We start from the raw sequence: 21,957 nt of genomic DNA, 5'->3' as shown, positions 1-21,957 counted from the left end.
AGTTTTCTCTGCTCTATCCTGAATTACAGTGTGGAGGAAGGAGGAAAATCCACGGAGATTTATTAGCCTTGGAGTGGAATGTCATCAAAAGAACCATTTGTTGTATCTAGAAATGGGAGATAACCCTTTCTCTGGTCATTGAGACCAGTAAATATGCCCTTTGTGCTACATAATTACAGCAACCGATAGAATAACTAAATTCAGACTTTAAGGGGCATAGTTTCACTGAGAATTTTAAATTTGGTTCCAATTTCATAAGGTGGTCTTGTGGTCACGTCCTTAGAGTCTTCAGCAGGCAGGAGGGAGGCTGGCATTTTACGAAGCTTTATAAATAGAAACAGTGTTATACTTAAAAGGGGGACAGTGGCCTTTACCAGCTAAGTACCATGTGCCTTATACCGCCAGCCCCTTGGCAGCTGAAATCATTAGAACTCATTTAGTCTTGGGCCCTCTGTAGGTTTGACAAAAAAGGATTGTGAATGCAATTTTTATCCCTAAGGATAAAAAAGGAGGTCAAGGAGTTTTACAAACAATATGTACTATAAACCCCTGAAGAACCATGAATTACATCTATGAAGTTAAATGTCATTGAAAAATGACTCAACCATGAAACTGACATGAAAACATGGCTGACTGAAACTAATATGTCAATTCCTCTCTCGTCACCTTCCCACTCCCCCAGATATCATTGAGTGAAGCCTCATGAATCTGTCCTTTCGTTTTCTTGTGCAAATTTGTTAATAGTACAACAACGTTTAGGCAGCAAAAACAGAGGATGGCAGCTATTGATTTCGTTGCCATGGCCATTTCAGGTAAATTGTTTGAACGTTATGGCTAGGATGAATATCAAAGAAAAAAAAAGCTAAATGGAAGAAAAAGTGCTGATCCAGGCTTTCTGATTCCATTTCCTGTTTTGAAAACAGCATATGAATCATTTCGGTTCATTCTTTTGGGGTAGCAGAAATCAATAGAGGAAACTTCATCCTCTCATAATGATCCACGTGACTTCCTTGTTTTGTTGGATGTTTAATTCATTCCAAACATTTAAATAAGACCAACTGGGACAGTGAGAACGTTGAGAAATTACTTGAAATTCCACTCATACAGATATACACAAGCCTTCCTGGACAGAAAAAATTCTAAGACGGGCAATGCCATGGTTCTATCACTACCCTCTTGCCAAATGATGTATGCAAAAGGTCGTTTTAACCTTTCTTGTCATATTATTGGCTTCTCCCATGTTTTCACAAAATGAAGCTTTGCCTCCTGCAGTCCATTTATCTTTAAGAACTTTGACCTTTTTATTAAATCAGCACTTCCTCCATCCAAACTCCCAATTTGGTTTTATGATGCAGACAGAGGGAGGAAGCCTACTTTTTACAACAGAAGAAAAAAGAGAGAGAGAGTTGAGTAAGTGATGACCTGGGGCGGGGGGTCACACTTCTGGGTCCCACTAAGGGCACCAGCACTGATGTATTGGAAAATCTTAGAATACTGTCACGGAAGCAGAGCCTTGTGGAAATAGTTCTAAAAACCATGAAATGGGAGATGTTACAAGGCGAGCTTTTGTGTGTGTTTCTAAGGGTAAGCCATTGTCATTCCTCTGTAGTGAGGGCTGTAATGGTTCGTGAGTTTGTACAAAAACCCAGAGATCTGTGAAATAACAGGATGAAAGAACAGATCCACTTGCATCTAAGAACCTCGTGGCATCTGAGGTCCATTCTTAATCAGCTTGGCAGTGAGACGCTGGGAGAGTACATGGGTGCCTGACATTCAAGGATCTTTTCCGGGGAGACATCCTGGGTGGTCATCTCAAGCTGTTTCCTATGGGGGAGGTAATGGGCTTCATTCCTCCCCTTAGTTTGTTGGGCGAGTGGATGCTGATTTTTTCCACTGGGAGGATGGGAGAGAAACAGCCATTTGGGTTGCATGGGGACATTTTGCTGGGAGATGGACTGAGTGGAAAGATGCTGAAGACTTCCAATGCAAAGGCTGAGGAGCAGGTGAGGTTCTGAGAAGAAGGGTTTTTTACCTTCCTACCACTTGGGGTTGATTCTTTATATGGGAAGATGCAATAGGTGGCCAACTAGAGCCCATAGTCTGGAAGGGCAAACACAGAGGGGAAGGCTGACAGGCAGCTTGGCTGAGTTCCATTGCCATACAGGTCCCAACACTTGGCTACCAAATGACTTTTAGAAGCACCAACTGGAGTAACGAGGACGACTTAGAGCTTGTTTCTGAACACCTCCAGAGGGGAGCTCTTTACCTGTATTCCTGCATTTTCTCCTCCAGACCTCCCTTTTTCAATCTCTAAGCCTGATCTCTGATCATGTTTCGTCAAACTGGATTTAGCTGATTACATCCTCTGATTCCCCCTCTCCCCCGCCATGTGCTAGAGGCCACTTCAAAGCATAGAGTGAGCTCCTCAGGACTCATCAAATCCCAGCTTTCTCACTGCACACCCTCTCTCCTCTGTCTCTGTGACTGTAGGTAACCAGGATCGTTTGCTCTACATGGTGTCTCTAAACGACATGGGTACCCACTGTCTCTCAAGCCTGACTGTCTTTTATGAATATGAATTTTGGCAGAAATATTTACACAGACATATACGTATCTGAGATTACCAGGAACAGTTTTTTTTTTTTTTTTAAAGCTTTGGGGAAGGGAGGAGAATTAAGGATTCTTGTTTGTTCTTAATGCATAGCATAATTCTCAATGTAGAGAGCTTTAAATAAAGCAGAAGAAAAGAGAAGAGGGGAAGGGCAAGGAAGGAAAAGGAAACGAAAGAGCAGGAAGGGAAGGAAGTAGAGGGAGAGAGAAGACAGAAAAACAAAGGAGAAAGAGAAAAGGAGCTAATTATCATAAAGAAGGGGAAAACAGACCATGCCTTTCAGAGCCACCCTTAAGCTCACTCTCTAAAGTTCTACAATTTAAGAAGTCCATCGAAGCTGAGGGGTTTGAAATGTAAAATGTTTCTTTCCTTTGCAAAACAGGGAGCCAGGACTAGGCTCATCAGCATAGGTCCAGACCTGCAGACACCAGCCCAGCCCTTGGGCTTACCTTCCTCGCAGTGCTCGCCCTTGTAGCCAGCTGAGCAGACGCAGTTGCCATCAATGCAGGAGCCGTGGCCCCCGCAGGAAGGATCAATGCACTGATTCAAGGGCACGTCGCACTCTGCGCCTTTCCAGCCGCTATAGCACTGGCACGTCCCTTTAGAGTACTGTCCATTCCCGCTGCACAGCACGGGGCAGGCGGCTGCAAAGAGCGAAGACAGAGCACCAGGTCAGGGGGTCCAGAGCTTGAAGAACTGTGTCAGTCTAAGAAGGCAGAGCCCACTGGGCATCTCAGCTCTGCCTGTACTGCTCTGGGCTGGGGACTTGGGCCATAGACTTGGCAGAGCAATTTTCAAATAAACAATCACCACCACCACAGAAATGCTACTAATGATCACTAATAAGAACCTGCCGTATAGCACAGGGGACTCTACTCAATACTCTGTAATGATCTACATGGGAAAAAAATCTAAACATGAGTGGACATATGTATAACTGATTCACTTTGCTGTACAGCAGAAACTAACAGAACATTGTAAGTCAACTATACTCCAATAAAAATTAATTTTAAAATGCTACTAATAAAAGCAGTTACCATCAACTGAATGCTTATTATACTCTGGGCATGGCATAAGATGCTTTAGGTACAATTTACTGCTGAATCGTCATTACCACCCAGTGAGGTGGAGTTAGAATCACAATCCCATTTTATAGGGGAAGCTCAGACTGGGGAAAGAACTTTGCTGAAATCACAAAACTCAACAGTAGGGGGCCCCATGGGAAATCAGGTTGCCTCACCTCTTAAGCTGTGCCCTTAACTAAGACCCAAGGACAAGCAAGTATTGTTGCTGTTGTTGGTAAGGGGGATCGGGACCCATTTTGCTGAATATTTTACCTTCAGATTGCTGCTGCTGCTAAGTCGCTTCAGTCGTGTCTGACCCTGTGTGACCCCATAGACAGCAGCCCACCAGGCTCCCCTGTCCCTGGGATTCTCCAGGCAAGAACACTGGAGTGGGTTGCCATTTCCTTCTCCAATGCATGAAAGTGAAAAGTCAAAGTGAAGTCGCTCAGTCGTGTCCGACTCTTTGCGACCCCATGGACTGTAGCCCACCAGGCTCCTCCGCCCATGGGATTTTCCAGGCAAGAGTACTGGAGTGGGGTGCCATTGCCTTCTCTGTACCTTCAGATTAGTCAACTGCTATTCCTGGTAAGTTTATGTTCATTAAAAAGGAAGGGGATGGGCCAGTGTTGAGACACAACCTCTCTATGCTTCACTTTCCTTATCTAGACCACAAAGAAATAACTGCCGACCCCAAAGGGTAATGTGTGATAAAGAATAAAGAGGAAAGATGCCTGGCCTTAAAAAAAAAAAGGACTGTGAGGGCAGGCTAAAGACAGGAAATCTCTAGCAGTTCTCTAGCAGGGACCCTCTTTCATCTGTTGAGAGGAAGAAGGCTGACAATCAGAGGAGATGGCCTGGTATGAATTATCAACAATTCTCACCAGTTTGGCTTCAATTATGCTGATACTGTTCCTTTGGAGGTCATTAAGAGTGGGATTTTAGTGGTCAACTTCAGGCTTTGGGCTTTGCACTTCAGGATCAGTTTGTAAAGAATCTGAATTTCCAACCTGCCTTCTGTTGTTCAGTCATTAAGTCGTGTCCGACTCTTCGTGACCCCGTGGACTGCAGCACGCCAGGCTTCCTTGTCCTTCACTATCTCCAGGAGTTTGCTCAAATTCATGTCCACTGAACTGGTGACACTATCTAACCATCTCATTCTTTGCCACCCCCTTCTTCTTTTGCCTTCTAGAGGAGGGAATGGCAAACTACTCCACTATTCTTGCTGCGAGAACCCCATGAATAGTATAAAAAGGCAAAAAGATATGACACCAGAAGATGAGCCCCCCAAGTCAGAAGGTGTGCGATATGCTACTGGGGAAGAGTGGAGGGCAATTACTAATGGCTCCAAAAAGAATGAAGATGCTTCAGTGGAAATGAAGGTGCCAAAGTGGAAATGACGCCCAGTTGAGGATGTGCCTGGTGCTAAAAGTAAAGTCCAATGCCATAAGGAACAATACTGCATAGGAACTTGGAACGTCAGGTCTATGAATCAAGGTAAATTGGATGTGGTCAAGCAGGAGATGGCAAGAGTGAATGTATCGACATCTTAGGAATCAGTGAACTAAAATGGACAGAAATGGGTGGATTTAATCCGATGACCATATCATTATATCTACTTCTGTGGACAAGAATCTCTTAGAAGAACCTGGCTTTTAGTGTGAGCCTAAAATGAGGACACTGTTCCAGGTTATGGAACTGGCATCCAGAGACCTTCAGAAATGACCTACGGAGGTATTTTTAGTGATTCCTGGTTTACCTGCGATTTGTGATGCCGTGGCTCCAAGAATTCTGCAGTCACATATGTGTGTACAACTGGAATGGTCTCCCCATCCCCTGATGTGATTCCATTATCTAATTAGATCACTCCATAATAATGGCCCCACCCACCTTATCAATCCCCCTTTGTTGTCATGTTGTTTATTTTTTATAGTAATTCATTCTCCTTCTGTGAGTGTTTAATTTCCCAAAGATATAGTAAACTACAGAAGGACAAGATTGTGGTTATCAGTGTTGATTTCCTTCTAGTGCTACATTCATCAATGTTAGCTTGCTTGAGTAAATATTTCTATTATGTTCTTGATTCATTCAGGGATTCCCAAGTTGTGGGGGTGTGGGCAAGCACTACATGGCCCTTTATGAAAGGTGTGGAAAGAACAATTTCTAGAGTGGACCTCATGTTGTACATACAATGCCTTTTTTCTGGGGAAGGGTGTGTTGATGGTAATTGACCTTAATTATAAACTGATGTGAAACAAAAACATCTCAACAGTTGACATATGATGGAGGGGTTATTTCCTCCCCTGCCCAACAAATGCTTTATAGTAGAATAAGTGAAAAAAAATGGCCATTTCCAGTAGAATTCTTATCCTTATGACTCTATTAATACCAGAAAAGAAGAATGAGTTCAAAAGTGAGAACATCAAAGTTACATGTTAAATTTAGATAAAATCTCTCTAAATATTGAGAACTTGCCTTCTACTCCAAGAGACTTGAGTGGAGAGACCCATAGAGTTTCTACCCATGCTGACTGTCTGAGAGAGAGTAGAGGGAAGAGTTTTAAATCAGGGAACCCAAGATTCAAAATTAGAGACTGTGTTAATATGAACAAGTATGAGAAATGACGGGCTTTCTCAAAGTTTGCAGAGGGCTTCCAGGACAAAGTACACTGGTTCCATGTCAGTGCCCCAGGATACACTCACGCTAAGCTCTAGGTCAGGGATGGCCGTTGAGTGCCCATGGGCCACTATTCTCCCTTCCTGCACCTCTGCAGAGACGAATCAAAGCATTTTGCTCTCCCGAGTCTAGAAAAAGCCTGAAAACCTTCAAGGTAGCGGCCCTGGCTGGGACTTGGGAGCAGGCGGACAAGAGAAAACTCAGTTGCCCTTTCTGATCTAGATAACACTGAAGATATCTCCTGGTGGGAAAACTTGAATAAGCACCATTTCTTACCCCCCGCCACCCATGCACACTCAAGAGGGAAAAGAGTGAGAAGTGTGAGTATCTAGTGGGATGAGCTTCCAAGGGCTGTTTCTGACCTGAGGGTTATATATTAGACTAGTTCTGGATGGCAGAGAAAGTTACATTAAATCACCACCAATGGGCTTCCACTGGACATTCCTTCCACCCCAAAGGTGGAAGAGGGTAAGAAGCAAAGAGGAAAAAATTATTGTCTTTATCAATTGAAAAATAAAGTTAGGATTATTTTCTTATTTCATATTGAAACAGCTTCTCTTTTGCAAAAACTCTAAGGTGGTGAAAAAACATTGGATTCTCTAGAATGTAAGCATGGATTTATTTAAAACCAGGTGCCTGGTTTAAAATGTGACCTACTTACATTTCTCAGGGAGAAAAAAAGGGAGAACAGTCAGGTCAGAGAGTTCTCTACATTCTAAAAGCAGCCTTCCTTCAACATGTTTGCTGCATGCTCACCAGGAGGGTGGTAAAAAATGCAAAACACTGTGATGTTCTTCAGAAAGCAGGACACTTGACAGGCTCCACTGATGTTACATGAAAAAAAAAAAAATAGAAGGCAGGCTAAAGAAGCATGAAGCTCTCTAATAACCCGTTTGCCATGGGACAGAGTGCAAATGCCAGATGAGCCCCCTCTGGTAGCCACTGTTGACCTGCATCAGAGAGAACTCCTTCCCTCAGGGTAACTGACTCATCCTCAGACATAATTCAACCCAGAGCACCCCAGTATGGAAGGCTCAGCCTGATCCTCACCTGGAAGGCTGCACATGAAGTAGGGACCTCCTTCTGCATTAATAACTTTTCTTACTAGTTTTACTCTCACTAATTCTACAAGATTTTTTTTATAGCAAGTTATAGGACAAATATTTCTGCTCCACCTGCCTGCAAGTGATAGGACAAATATTTCTGCTCCACCTGCCTGCAAGTGATATGGAACAGTTAAGTGGAAAGAACAACGGTTTTGCTGCCAGAAAGATGTGGGTTCAAATCCTCACCCATCACTTACCAGCTGTGGGATTTTGACAAGATTACCAAACTTCTCTGAGACCCACACTCCCCACAAAAAACCCGTCTCTTTGAGTCGCTGGGAGCAGTACGTGTGCGAAGATCTTTGAGGACTCAAAACAGTAGCTGACACCTGGAGTAGAAATCAATCGATGTTCCCTGTGACATTCCAAACTGAGTGACCAAACTGACTCCCAGGTCTCAAAGGCACACATACCACCACCACCACCACAGCTCCAAATAATACTAACAGAAAGATCTCATCTTGTTCTTCCCCTGCTTGTGGGTGGGAGGTGGTTCTGGAACCACAGTGGAAAGTTTTATGTCCCTGTCTCTCTTCCCTCTTCCTAAGGCTTTAAAGGAGCATGGTACTATACATCCAAGCTTCTATTTAAAATTAATTAAAACGTTTGCACAAAGTGGCTATTTCTGTTTTAGTAAATCTAGTAAATGGAAGCTCTAAGACTTGTGCAGAAGAAAAATAAATTACTGCTGCCACTAATGACTGAAAAGTTACAGGCTGATGACAAAATTATGACACAATTTAGATTCACCTAAATGGTGTAAAACTCATTTTAGTGATCAAGCTGGAGCTTTCCCCTCGCCGCCCTAAAGTTCTCCATAAAGGATGAAATGAATTATCCATGTTGTTTACTCATTGGGAAGTAAGAGGACAAGTCAGTCGTGTCTGCTGCTTTAAGTGAAATGGGTGCCATTTCTTTGGGGCTTGCAGTACAGCGAGCAGCTGGAGAGAAGACAGAGGGGGTTGAAGAGGGCCAGTCAGCCAGACACACAGGGAGCACGCCTGCATCTTGACGAGGCATCTGCGGGCTGGGCTAGATGTTGGAGGGATTTTTCAAATAAAGTGTCTTTTTAAAAACAGGGTTCCATATAATTCTGCAATTACATCCCTGGGCATATATCCAGACAAAACTACAATTTGAAAAGGTACATGCGCCCCAATGTCCATGGCAGCGCTAGCGCTATTTACTAGAGTCAAGACATGGAGACAACCGAAATGCCATCAACAGATGAATGGATAAAGATAGACATGCATACATATATACAATATATACATATATACAACAGAACACTACTCAGCCATAAAAAAGATTGAATTAATGCCATTCACAGCAGGATGGACCTAGAGATTATTATACTCAGTGAAGTAAGTCAGAAAGAGAAAGACAAATACCACATGATGTCACTTACAAGTGGAGTCTAAAATACAACACAGATAAACTTATTTACAAATCAGAAACAGACTTGTGGGTGCCAAGGGGGTGGGTGGGGAAGGGAAGGACTGGGAGTTTGGGATCAGCAGTTGCAGACTATTATATACAGAATGGATAAGCACCAAGGTCCTACTGTATATAGCACATGTATCTATATTCAATATCCTATGATAAACCATAGTGGAAAAGAATATGAAAAAGAATGTATAAATGAGTCACTTTGTTGTACAGCAGAAATTAACATAACATGGTAAACCAATTAGACTTAAATTTGAAAAAACAAATAATGTGTCTTTTAAAATTGATATGAAATCTGATTGAACATTTCTCTGGAAAAGAGACTGGAGACTACTTGAGCCTAGGACTCCGAGAAATTGTCAAAACTGTACTAACAGTTGGTTGCCTCACATCCCAGTTAGTCAATAAACACTTACGAACAACCTAATATATGCGAGTAGCTGGCTTAGGTGGTAGGAAAAAAGGACAGAGAAATAAAGATGCCTCGAGTCCTCTGAGGCAATTAAGGATATAATATTAATATTTTGGGTCATGGAGGTGAGACAAAGTTCAGTGTCATTGAAACCAAAAGAGGTGTCCCGTTGTCTTTAGAGATTGTGGACACAGTTTGGTGCTGAGCTGAAGTCAGGAAAGGCAAGTTTCCATTATTTCTGGGCTCCTGCAGGTGACAATCTATTTGATAGTCAATAAAGTCTGACCTCTATTACACACCATAAATTTGATACAGATTAAAGATCCAAATAAGAAAAAAAACCGACACAGTATTTGAAAAAATACTGAAGACTAATTTTATTTTCTTGTGAATGGGATATATAAAAAAGATAAATTCAATGGACCAAGAAGATCAGCTTTGAGAAAAGTACACTGATATGAATGCAGAGTTCCAAAGAATAGCGAGAAGAGATAAGAAAGCCTTCTTAAGTGAACAATGCAAAGAAATAGAGGGAAACAATAGAATGGGAATAACTAGAGGTGTCTTTAAGAAAACTGGAGATACCAAGGGAAAATTTTATGCAAAGATGGGCACAGTAAAGGACAGGAATAGTATCGACCTAACAGGAGCAGAAGAGATTAAGAAGAGGTGGCAAGAATACACAGAAAAACTATACCAAAAAGGTCTTAATGACCTAGGTAACCATGATGATGTGGTCACTCATCTACAGCCAGACATCCTGGAATGTGAGGTCAAGTGAGCCTTAGAAGCATCACTATGAACAAACTTAGTGGAGGTGATGGAATTCCAGTTGAGCTATTTCAAATCCTAAAAGATGATGCTGTGAAAGTGCTGCACTCAATATGCCAGCAAATTTGGAAAACTCAGCGTGGCCACAGGACTGGAAAAGGTCAGGTTTCATTCCAATCCCAAAGAAAGGCAATGCCAAAGAATGCTCAAACTAACACACAATTGTGCTCATTTCACATGCTAGCAAGGTAATGTTCAAAATCCTTTGAGCTAGGCTTCAACAATACATGAACTGAGAACTTCCAGATGTACAAGCTGGGTTTAGAAAAGGCAGAGGAACCAGAGATCAAATTGCCAATATCTGTTGTATCGTAGAAAAAGCAAGAAAATTCCAGAAAAACATCTACTTCTGCATCATTGACTACACTAAAGCCTTTGAGTGTGTGGATCACAACAAACTGTGGAAAATTCTTAAAAAGATGTCTCCTGAGAAACCTGTATGGAAGTCAAGAAGTAATAGAACCAGATAAGGAACACCGGACTAGTTTCAAGTTGGGAAAGGAGTACGACAAGGCTGTATATTGTTATCCTGCTTATTTAATTTATATGCAGAGTGCATCATGTGGAATTCTGGGCTGGATGAAGCACAAGCTGGAATCAAGATTTCTGGGAGAAATATCAATAACTTCAGATATGCAAATAACACCACCCTATGGGAGAAAGTGAAGAGGGATTAAAGAGCCTCTTGATGAAGGTGAAAGAGGAGAGTGAAAAAGCTGGCTTAAAACTCAACATTCAAAAAACTAAGGGCATGGTATTCGGTTCAATCACTTCATGGCATACAGGTGGGGAAACAATGGAAACAGTGACTGACTTTATTTTCTGGGGCTCCAAAATCACTGCAGATGGTGACTGTAGTCATGAAATTAGAAGACGGTTGCTCCTTGGAAAAAAAGCTATGATAAACTTAGACAGTGTATTAAAAAGCAGAGCCATCACTTGGCCAGCAAAGGTCCATCTAGTCAAAGCTATGGTTTTTCCAGTAGTCATGTATGGATGTGAGAGTTGGACTGTAAACAAAGCTGAGTGCTGAAGAATTGATGCTTTTGAACTGTGGTGTTGGAGAAGACTCTTGAGAGTCCCTTGGACTGCAAGGAGATCAAACCAGTCCATCCTAAAGTGAATCAACCCCAAATATTCATTGGAAGGACGGGTGCTGATGCTGAAATTCCAATACTTTGGCCATCTGATGCGAAGAGCCAACTCACTGGAAAAGACCCTGATTCTGGGAAAGACCGAGGGCAGGAGGAGAAGGGGGCAACAGAGGATGAGATGGTTGGATGGAATCACTGATTCATTCGACATGAGTTTGAGCAGACTCTGGGAGATGGTGAAGGACATGGAAGCCTGGTGTGCTGCAGTCCATGGGGTTGCAAAGAGTTGCAACTGAATAACACGACAACTGAGGAAACACTGGGGAAATATATTTTCTAACATTTTACAGAATAAAGCTTGGCATATGAAATACAAAAGGAACTCTTACAAATCAATAAAGAGAGAGAGACAAATGAAAACCTGGGCAAAGGACAGATAAATATAAACATAAACTGCCAATAAGGATTTCCCTGGTGGTGCAGTGGCTAAGAATCTATCTGCTAAAGTAGCGGATACAGGTTTGATCCCTGTTCCAGGAAGATCCCACATGCCACAGAGCAACTAAGCCTGTGGGCAACGACTACTGAGCGTGTGGTCTAGAGCCCAGGAACTGCCACTACGGAACCTGTGTGCTACAACTACTGAAGCCCTTGTGCCAAGAGCCTGTGCTCCACAATAAGAGAAGCCAGCACGACGAGAGGCCCATGTGCTGCAATGAAGAGTAGCCCCAACTCTCCACAGCTAGACAAAGCCCAGGCTCAGCAACGAAGACTCAGTGCAATGAAAAAAAAAAAAAAATCACTAGCAATTAAATAAATATAGATAAAAATGAGAAATAATCTTTGACTTATCAGATTAAAGAAATCTATAACTTTTATATGTAGAATGGATAAAAGACAAGGTCGAGAAACTATACTCAATATCCTATGATAAACCATAATGGAAAAGAGTATAAAAAAATGTATATACATATAACTGAATTACTTTGCTGTATAGCAGAAATTAATACAACTCTCAATAAAAAAATTTTTAAAAATTGAAAATACATAACTTCCAGTGCTGCCACAGCTGAGGGGAAACGGGCTCTGTCACAGTGGATGGGGGGCAGAAGTTCAAACTAGCTTCCAGGGGGCTCATTTGCTCCCATCTGAATAGCTCCCTGGCTCACCATGCCCAGCTGAGAAGCCTGTTGACCTTGGTGCCTCAGTTTTCCCTTCCTATGAAATGGGTGGGACAAGAAAGGACCGTTTTTGCAGGAAGAGTGAGGAGGATGGAAAGCAGAACTAAGAAGCCATGACAAAATTATAGATGCAAACATGACCGGCCAGTCTCCTCACGATGATAGTCTCTGACCGGAGCCGCCCCCCGCCTTCCTGCCTGGATTACTCAGACACTTTAGTTGGCCTCAGTCTAGGGGGAAAGATCCAGCAGCCCCTGTGAAGACAGGAAAGCCAAGGATGCTTCTGACAGAGCCTCTGGCTCAGAGGGCCAAAGTTCGGGCGCACCCACTTCCTCATTCCCGTTCTGTCAAAAGGCACATTAATAAGCAAGGAAGCGATTCAGGGAAGAATTTCCAGAAGGACGAAAAACTCATCAGGTGTGTCAGATCTCTGACATTCAGGAGCCATGTGGGGAAAGCAGCACACGCTGACTTAAGCACGAAAGTATGGATGCTTTAATTAATCCGGGGTGAATTTAATTGCTTTAGTTAAGTGGAAATCGGGTTAAAAATGATGCAGAGCATGCTGGGGTGTGTTAAAAACATGACATATGAGTTGGATGAATCGATAAATTAAAAGTGCACAGATGTTTTAATTAAACCCAGGGAAGTTAACGAAGATCGCAAGAGACTTTTAAGCCTATGATTAATTCAATTCATTTAAAATACCTGTAGAGATATGGGGATGCCTCCATTTTGAGAGTTATAAAAGTTCTCAATCGATAAGGGCTTAAGCTTTTCTTAAAAAACGTCTAAGTTTTTCTGTGTGTGTGTGTGTATGTGTGATCGAACAGCATTAATTACATAATGAATATTTAAAATTTTCAGAGTACACAGTAAGCTTTTTTGCAGCTCACATCCAGACTGAAGTAACTTTTCATTCTTATTGTGATTCAGGCATTGAGATGGGCTTGGAAGTTACTGGTGTCCGGTTGTCTGTAAGCATGGGAGCTCCCCCAAGACACGAAGGCCTGTTTGTTCACTGTTTATTGACTGGTACATAGAAGAGGACCAGGCAGTGCAGGCTTATGAGTTAGACAGCTCAGATTTCCCTTCGGTTTTACCAGTGATGTGACTCTGGACACCTTATTTTCAGCCTCATTTTCTTTATCTTCAAAATAGGACTAAATTGTTGGATTACCTAACCCGTGGTGTTTTTAAGAGGATGAAATGAGATAATGCCTGTGAAGTGCTATGTACAATGCCTGGCACATAGTAAGAAATCTATAGGTATGATTTATCATCATTTTCTTTAGGAGAAAATTGTTCCAGATTATCACATCATAAAGAGACAAGAAGGACTTCCTTGGCAGTTCAATGGTAAAGACTCAACACTCCCAAGCAGGGGGCCGAGGTTCCATCCCTGGTTGGGGAGCCGAAGATTCTGCATGCCACACCGGGGCCAAACACCAACAAACAAAAAGACCAAGAGACAGGGGAGGGGGAAACGCTCTTTCCCATCACCCATCCTGGCTGACCTCCTCTCTAAAGACTGGTTTATCTCCTAATATGGAACGTTTTTTCCCTAAAACCAGAGTATGTTCCCACCTCTCTACGTCTCATTCCTACAGCAGGTTTCCCTAGGGTTAGGCCCTCTGCTTTCTCGGTCTGCTCTGCTTATCTAGTTTTAAAAGGAAACAAAAAGTTTTTTAGCCTCAGAAGTAACTTGACTCGGGGGAGGGCTGATGGAGAGATTGCTGTTTGGTGGTGTACCACCCAGCAGGAGTGTCCACGTTCTGGAGGCAAGGCTCTGCAGGAGAGCACCAAAGAAAGGGCACTGCAGCTTCCAAACGGAGGCAGCAGGCATCCTCTGTCCCTGCCTGGCAAGCTGGGGAGAGTGGAAGGTAAATGAGATATTGCCGCTCCTGCTCTCTGGGCCATCTGGGCAGAGTCCAAGGGCAGCGGCATCCAGACTCAGACCTGGATGTGCGCCCAAGTCATCTGGGGATGCTGTGAGAATGAGATTCTGATTCAGAGGGTCTGGTGTGGGGCCGGAGGTTTGGATATTGAACAGGTTCCCCAGGCTGATGCTAGCACCCCAGACCTACTGAATCAGAAACTCTGGGGGGAACCCAGCAAGCTGTGAGTTAACAGGTGATCCTGATGAGCAGGGCTCTAAAGCCACGCCTGCGTGAGTACCTTAGCTTCTCTGAGTCTCAGTTTCCTTAGTTCTGAAATGGGGATGACCCAAGATCATTCCGTTTAAACCCTCTGCACAGGGCCTGGCATTCACTTCATGTTCAATATGGGCAGAGATTCTTACACTACTTTACCAAAGGTGCCTTTGCTGAGTGTGGACACTCACTTTCTGCAAAGCCTGAACCAAGGGCCCGGCTTCAAGCTCCATCTCCTGGGTCCTTGCCGCCAAGAAATTTCTGCACGTTTTCTCAGGTCAAGGACAGGAACAAGGAGAGGTGGGATTCAGCCTTGAACTGCACTGGGCGGTGGAACGACTCCTGTGGGCAGCAGCCATGGCCCCTGGCCAGTCTGTATTACAGGGGATTGTGAGGGAGGTGGGGTGGCAGAGGGAGACAGGTGTGAAAGACAGGTGGTCTAAAGGAACATCCGTGCTTGTTCCAGGAAAGACAGGTGGAATCTGAGACAGGTAAGCCAGCTGTGAAAGGGGAAAGTGGCTTCCTTGGCAGAGATGCTCCGAGGGGAGCATTTCTGGGGTGGTGGGGAGGACCCCTATATCACTGGTGGAGATGAAGGGGCTCATCATTCCCCTCCCGAGTGCAGATGTCCACTTGGGGGAGGAACTGATGGGGAAATGGGAAACAGGTGAGCGGATGAAGCCAGCCAGGAGAGCCAGATAGCTGAGTTTCTGTGACGGTTTTAGAGTAAGTGAGGGGTCACTGCTCCTCATTTAGGAGATTTTTCTGCCAAGTTAGGAAAACCAAGATAGGGTCACAAGTTTCAAAGTCAGCCAGACATGGCATCAACATCTAGCCTGCAGTGTGACCTTGGGCAAGTCGTTTTCTTTCTCTGAGTCTCTGTTTCTCCTGGATAACAGTGATTTCCAAGGCTTGTGAAGATTAATGCTGGGTAGTACTTATGGAGCATTCAATACGTGTCAAGCATGGTTCTACATGCTTGACATGCATTTACTTTTTAGTTCTCACAGCAATCCATCAGGTAATATTGCTACTGCCCCCATATTATGGATTCGACAACAAAGGCTTAGAGAGGTTAAGTAATTTTCTACAGTGGGTATAGTTTCAAATACCTGCTTTGCCACTCTCTACCTAGGAAATCCTAGTTTCCTCTCCTGAGGGTTTCCTGGGGTTCAAATCCAAATCCCAGTGTATATCTGCTACACAAACTGCGTGCCAAGCACATCTTCCTACACTCACATCTTCGGTGAATCCATCTCACGGCTGGTCTAACGTTAAGGGTTCAGGCCGGATTGTTTGGTTTGAATCCTGGCAATACCACTTATGAGCTGAGTGATCTTGAGCGAGTTACTTAACTGCTCTGTGTTTCATTTTCCTTGCCTGTAAGAGGGGATGATAATCATCTATAAAATAGGACAATAAATGATTCATTGAGCTAATTATACAGTTGTTTAGTGCAGTAGCTGCACACAATAAGCACTCAATACATGTCAGTGATGATGACAATGATTTGACTTTAGTGCTAGAACTTGGCCAAGAGGGATTGGGTAGTGGGTACAGCCAGACATCCTAGAATGTGAAGTCAAGCGGGCCTTAGGAAGCATCACTATGAACAAACCTAGTGGAGGTGATGGAATTCCAGTTGAGCTATTTCAAGTCCTAAAAGATGATGCTGTGAAAGTGCTGCACTCAATATGCCAGCAAATTTGGAAAACTCAGCAGTGGCACAGGACTGGAAAAAGTCAGTTTTCATTCCAATCCCAAAGATAGGCAATGCCAAAGAAAGCTCAAACTACTGCACAATTGTACTCATCTCACACGCTAGTAAAGTAATGCTCAAAATTCTCCAAGCCAGGTTTCAACAATATGTAACTGTGAACTTCCAGATGTTCAAGCTGGATTTAGATAAGGCAGAGGAACCAGAGATCAAATTGCCAACACCCATTGGATCATCGAAAAAGCAAGAGTTCCAGAAAAACATCTATTTCTGCTTTATTGACTATGTCAAAGCCTTTGACTGTGTGGATCACAATAAACTGTGGGAAATTCTTCAAGAGACAGGAATACCAGACTATCTGACCTGCCTCTTGAGAAACCTGTATGCAGGTCAGGAAGCAATAGTTAGAACTGGACATGGAACAACAGACTGGTTCCAAATAGGAAAAGGAGTACGTCAAGGCTATATATTATCACCCTGCTTATTTAACTTCTGTGCAGAGTACATCTTGAGAAACGCTGGGCTGGATGAAGCATAAACTGGAATCAAGATTGCCAGGACAACTATCAATAACCTCAGATATGCAGATGACACCACCCTTATGGCAGAAAGTGAAGAACTAAAGAGTCTCTTGATGAAAGTGAAACAGGAGAGTGAAAAAGTTGGCTTAAAACTCAACATTCAGAAAACTAAGATCGTGGCATCCAGTCCCATCACTTCATGGCAAATAGATGGGAAAACAGTGGAAACAGTGGTAGACTTTATTTTTGGGGGCTCCAAAATCACTTGCAGATGGTGACTGCAGCCATAAAATTAAAAGATGCTTGTTCTTTGGAAGTAAAGCTATGACCAACCTAGACAGCATATTAAAAAGCAGACATTACTTTGCTAACAAAGGTCCATCTAGTCAAAGCTATGGTTTTTCCAGTAGTCAGTCATGTATGGATGTGAGAGTTGGACTTTAAAGAAAGCTGAGCACCAAAGAATTGATGCTTTTGAACTGTGGTGTTGGAGAAGACTCTTGAGAGTCCCTTGGACTGCAAGGAAATCCAACCAGTCCATCCTAAAGGAAATCATTCCTGAATATTCATTGGAAGAACTGATGCTGAAGCTGAAACTCCAATACTTTGGCCACCTGGTGCGAAGAGCTGTCTCATTGGAAAAGACCCTGATGATGGGAAAGATTGAAGGTGGGAGGAGAAGTGACAACAGAGGATGAGATGGTTGGATGGCATCACCAACTCAATGGAGATGAGTCTGAGTAAACTCCAGGAGTTGGTGATGGACAGGGAGGCCTGGCGTGCTGCAGTCCACTGATTCACAAAGAGTCAGTAGCGACTGAACTGAATTGAACTGAAGAGAAAAATGGCAAGATTTCCATCCTCTTTTCTCAAGGCCCCACAGAAACTTGGTAGGAGCAGAGAGCAATTCCCAGAGAGAAGACTGTGTTCCTGTGGTTGCAGCATTTCTGGGCCTCCCCTGACAGCCATTCAGCAGTGGACCTTGTAATTTCTAATTGCTATTACTGAACAAGGAAAGCTGTGCTGTATTAAATTTCTACTGCAAGTTGGGGCCTTAAGTTCAGCACCAAATACACCACCTGAAAAACTTACATCAAAAACCACACCATCAGAAGCCTTATCTTTTCTGAAAGGCAAGACTGCTTTATGCACAAGCTAAGGAAGCATCTTAAGTCAATGAGAGACTTCAAACAAAAGTCAATGAAAGAAAAAGGAATCAGAGTTAAAAAGCATCTAGCCCAGGATGACCCTGGTGGTACAGTGGCTAAGACCCCACACTCCCAAAGCAGGGGGCCTGGGTTCAATCCCTGGTGGGGGAAGTAGATCCCACACCCCACATGCTGGAACTATGAGTTTGCATGCTGCAACTGAAAGATTCCTTGTGTGGCAACTAGAATATCCTGCATGCCACTTGGAAGTTCCCTTATGCTGCAACTAAGATCCAGAGCAGTCAAAAAAGTAAATAGGTACAAATATTAAAAAAAAAAATCTAGCCCACAGCAAATAGCATACAAGTATAGTGATGAGAAAGTCATGCAAGGGAATTAGTAATAACAGAAAAAAACCATAAACTAAACAATAATTGAATAATAAGCATGATTCTAGCTGGACAGGAGAGGCACCTGATGGAGAACAGTGCAAGACATCAGGAAAAAAAACCACCATATCTCCTCAAGCTCTGAATGTGAACAGGTTGCTTACTGCATTAAGAAATTAATGACATTCTATGCTAGAAGACACTCTTCAGTGTAGCTCCTTTACTGTATGCCGGGAGCCGGCATGTTGCATATTGAGTGCATATTGCATATTGAGTGCAGCACTTTTACAGCATAATCTTTCAGGATCTGGAATAGCTCAACTGGAAGTCTATCACCGCCAGGAGCTAGCGTGAGGAACTCTGCCCGTGGCAAAGGTCATGAGGAAGGAGGCTCGGCGTACGCAAAGGCGGGATCGAGCCTCAGGAGTCCCCCTGGAAATTCTCGAGCATCTACCCCCAAAACCAGAGTCTGCCTACTTTCTGCTTTGTGCTCTCACCTACACCTCTGACTTTACAGGCTGTCCCCTACTACCTCTCTCTGAAAAAAAAAAGTTAACTTACAGCTCCAGTTAATAAAGTTCCTGGGTGTGATAGTGTTTCAACCTACAAACTCCTTTGGAAGTCCTCTAGCCTGCCTGAATAGGTTTTTCCGGCCACAAGTGATTGCTCAGAGCCTCCCAACTGTGAGAGGCAGGAGATGTTCTAAACTGTCTAAACACAGATTCCTTTGAGCAGTTAAAAGATTGATTAGAAATTGTATTGGTGAAGGGTTTTTCACTTGTTGGGCCAGTGTTTGCTGCTAAGTCTCCATATCCCTTACCTGCTTTGTCCCTGGCAGTGTATTGATGAACATAATTGGTGTAAGTAGTAGCTTTAATGTTTATAATCTTGGACCCTTGAGTTAATTCTTTTTCTTGTTACAGCCCACCACACCTTTGCCCTATAGGAATGCAACTTTAATGCTTTTGGAGGGTGGCGCCTGACTAGTCACCTTTAGAGAAAAATAAGTTTTCTGAAGAAAGGGTCTTAAAATGTTAACAGGCCTCTGGGCCAGAAGATGATGCAAATCACCTAAGCTTTTGCATATGATAAGTTTGCAGGAAGAAAGCCTGGCTTACTGCATGACTCTACCCCTTCCCCCATTATCCTCTATGCATAACTTAAGGTATAAAAACTACTTTGGAAAATAAAGTGCGGGCCTTGTTGATGGAAACTTGGTCTCCCCATGTCGTTCTTTCTCTCACCTTCTGGCTGAATTATTCAGCCTCTTTTCTCCACTGAATTTCCTCACTGAGCTATCCTTATTTCAGCCTCTTTTCTCCACTGAATTTCCTCACTGAGCTATCCTTATTCTATTACTCTTTATATCCTTAATTAACATTTAATTAAGCAGTTGTTTCCTGATCCTCGCCGACGCCGTCCCCGCTTCAAATTCCCTGGTTCCACCGGGGCTGGACCCCGGCAACTGTACTCTTCCGCCATGGAATTTTTTCCACATTCCTTGAAACGAGTTGACTCTTCATAGATCCACACTTTATTGCTTCATGAACTTTCTTATCTTCTCCTTAATGACATCCATAGCATTCAGCATCCACATCCCAGCACGCCGGACTTAGGCTTACATTTCCTATGTCCTTATCATGTGCATCCATCAGACGGGAAGCTCCCAGAAGGCACGTGCTGGCACTCTCGCTTGTTACCTTATGCCTGGTACTTAGTGCAGTGCCTGGCTCACAGCGAGCACATGATAGGCACTTGCTGGATGCACAAATAAGTTTGGTCCCCTGAACTGATTTGGATCGAGGTGTTAGAACCCTCATACGTTCTTCTGGGGGTGAGGGTCAGTTCCACTTGAACTTCTAGCCCCTCGGAGCCCCCAGTTCGGCGGCGGATTGTGGCATGACTGCCCTGCAGTTCATGCCGACTGCTTTCTTCACTCACTGCGAGGATGTCTTTGAGTGCCTGATGCAGACTGGCAGGTTTATCAGGAGACAAGGAGCTGCCGTCCGCACTGCATATCTGAGGGCACAAGAGGCGCTGCGCCAGGTCAGGAGAGCAAACCCGCGTTTCTGTCACTTGGACGCACACCTGGCCACTTGGATGTGATGGGAATCTCGTCCGCTAATGTGGCAAATTCTCCTCCTGGCAGGAGAGCCTGAGTCTGCTGGCTGCCTGCAATACAGAAACTGGCAGACCTGAGGCATACTGAGCACAGCTGGCAGTGCAGGAACAAAGGGGAATGTGAGTTTGTGATGGAGGAGGACCTGGGCTCAGGTTCTCTTAAAGACATTTATCAAGAAAGAAAGGACATGATCGTGGGCTGCAGCCGGGAGATGGCATGCTCCGTTCAGGGTGGCAGGAGCCCCGGGACTGGCTGTCTCTCTCCTCTGCACTGGCTAGCACGATTACTCACCCTGTCTGCTCCAGAGCTCTCCCTGCTAACACCTAGGAGTTTCTTAGGCTCAAAAGTTGTCCATGAGTGGCAATTTGTCATCGTCACCAACAGATTGCACAGGACCAATGGGATCGAGCCACCCTACCATCTCCGCCTTATGTGTGAGGGGTGAGGGGCAGGTATACACATGCTCACACCCACAAGCACACACCCCCTCACACAGAACCATATTTGAATCTTTTCTTATCAAAGACCAGAAGTGCATCTTTGATAGAATTCACTGAGAAAGGCACAGCATCTTATGTAACCTCAATCTTTTTTTTTTGCTGCACTGCACGGCACATGGGATCTTAGTTCCCCAACCAGGATCGAACCTGTGCCCCCTGCAGTGGAAGCACAGGTCTTAACCACTGGACTGCCAGGCAAGTCCCTGTAGAACTTCAATCTAATCATGAGAAAACATCAGACAAACCCACATCTAGAGGCTAGCTAAGAAATGCCTCACTAGTACTCTGCAAAACACACTCAAGGTCATGGAAAAAAAAAAAAAAAAGACTGAGGAGCCCTTGTAGACTGGAGGGCACTAAAGAGACATGACAACTGAACACAAAGTGAGATCTGGACCAGAAAAAAGGGGCAAAATTAGAAACAAGTCTGTAACTTAGTCAATAGCATCGATCCATGTTAATTTCCTGGTTTCACCAACTGAACTTTGGTAATTTAAAACGTTGACATCAGGGGAAGCTGAATGAACCCTGGGAACTCTGTGTACTATTTATGCAATCTGTCTGCAAGACAAAAATGATTTTAATATTAATAAAAAAAGCTTAACATATTGGGGAGGGTGGTTAGAATAGGATTTATCTCACATTGCTGATATGAGAATGGATAAGACTGTATGCATTAAGTACTTTATACAAAGCCTGGTATATCTTTAATACTTAATAACTATTGGTGGTTATGAAAAAAAAGAAACTATTTGAAATGGAGGCTTAACAGACCCCAAGTAAATCAGGCACTAATCATTAAGCTTACCCACTTGAAGCTGGTAGAGTTGAACCTGTGCGCCTATTTTTACCAAGTTTCCCACTTTATCACCTACCTCTTGTGTAAGCAGTGAATTGCATTATTTTCAGGACCCTAAACTTAGGACTTGAGATGTTCAAGGCTTGAATTTCTCTAGAAGCCAGGCTGGCTCACACGTGCTATACAG

General features: G+C 43.6%; 1 protein-coding gene across 3 annotated transcripts in view; it reads right to left on the bottom strand.

The window, feature by feature from the left end:
- Positions 1-21,957, bottom strand: part of LOC133251611 (teneurin-2) — a 764,810-nt gene that overhangs the window by 167,966 nt on the left and 574,887 nt on the right. For all 3 annotated transcript variants that reach the window (XM_061424270.1, XM_061424271.1, XM_061424273.1), the window contains one exon: positions 3,061-3,255. In XM_061424270.1, coding sequence (XP_061280254.1) covers positions 3,061-3,255 — 195 coding nt within the window. The remainder of the gene's footprint in view (positions 1-3,060; positions 3,256-21,957) is intronic.

This window comes from Bos javanicus, chromosome 7 (genome assembly GCF_032452875.1).
Source record: "Bos javanicus breed banteng chromosome 7, ARS-OSU_banteng_1.0, whole genome shotgun sequence".
Taxonomy (NCBI): Eukaryota; Metazoa; Chordata; class Mammalia; order Artiodactyla; family Bovidae; genus Bos; species Bos javanicus.
The sequence above is the reverse complement of the archived record's forward strand: the minus strand, read 5'-3'. Positions and strand labels throughout refer to the sequence as shown.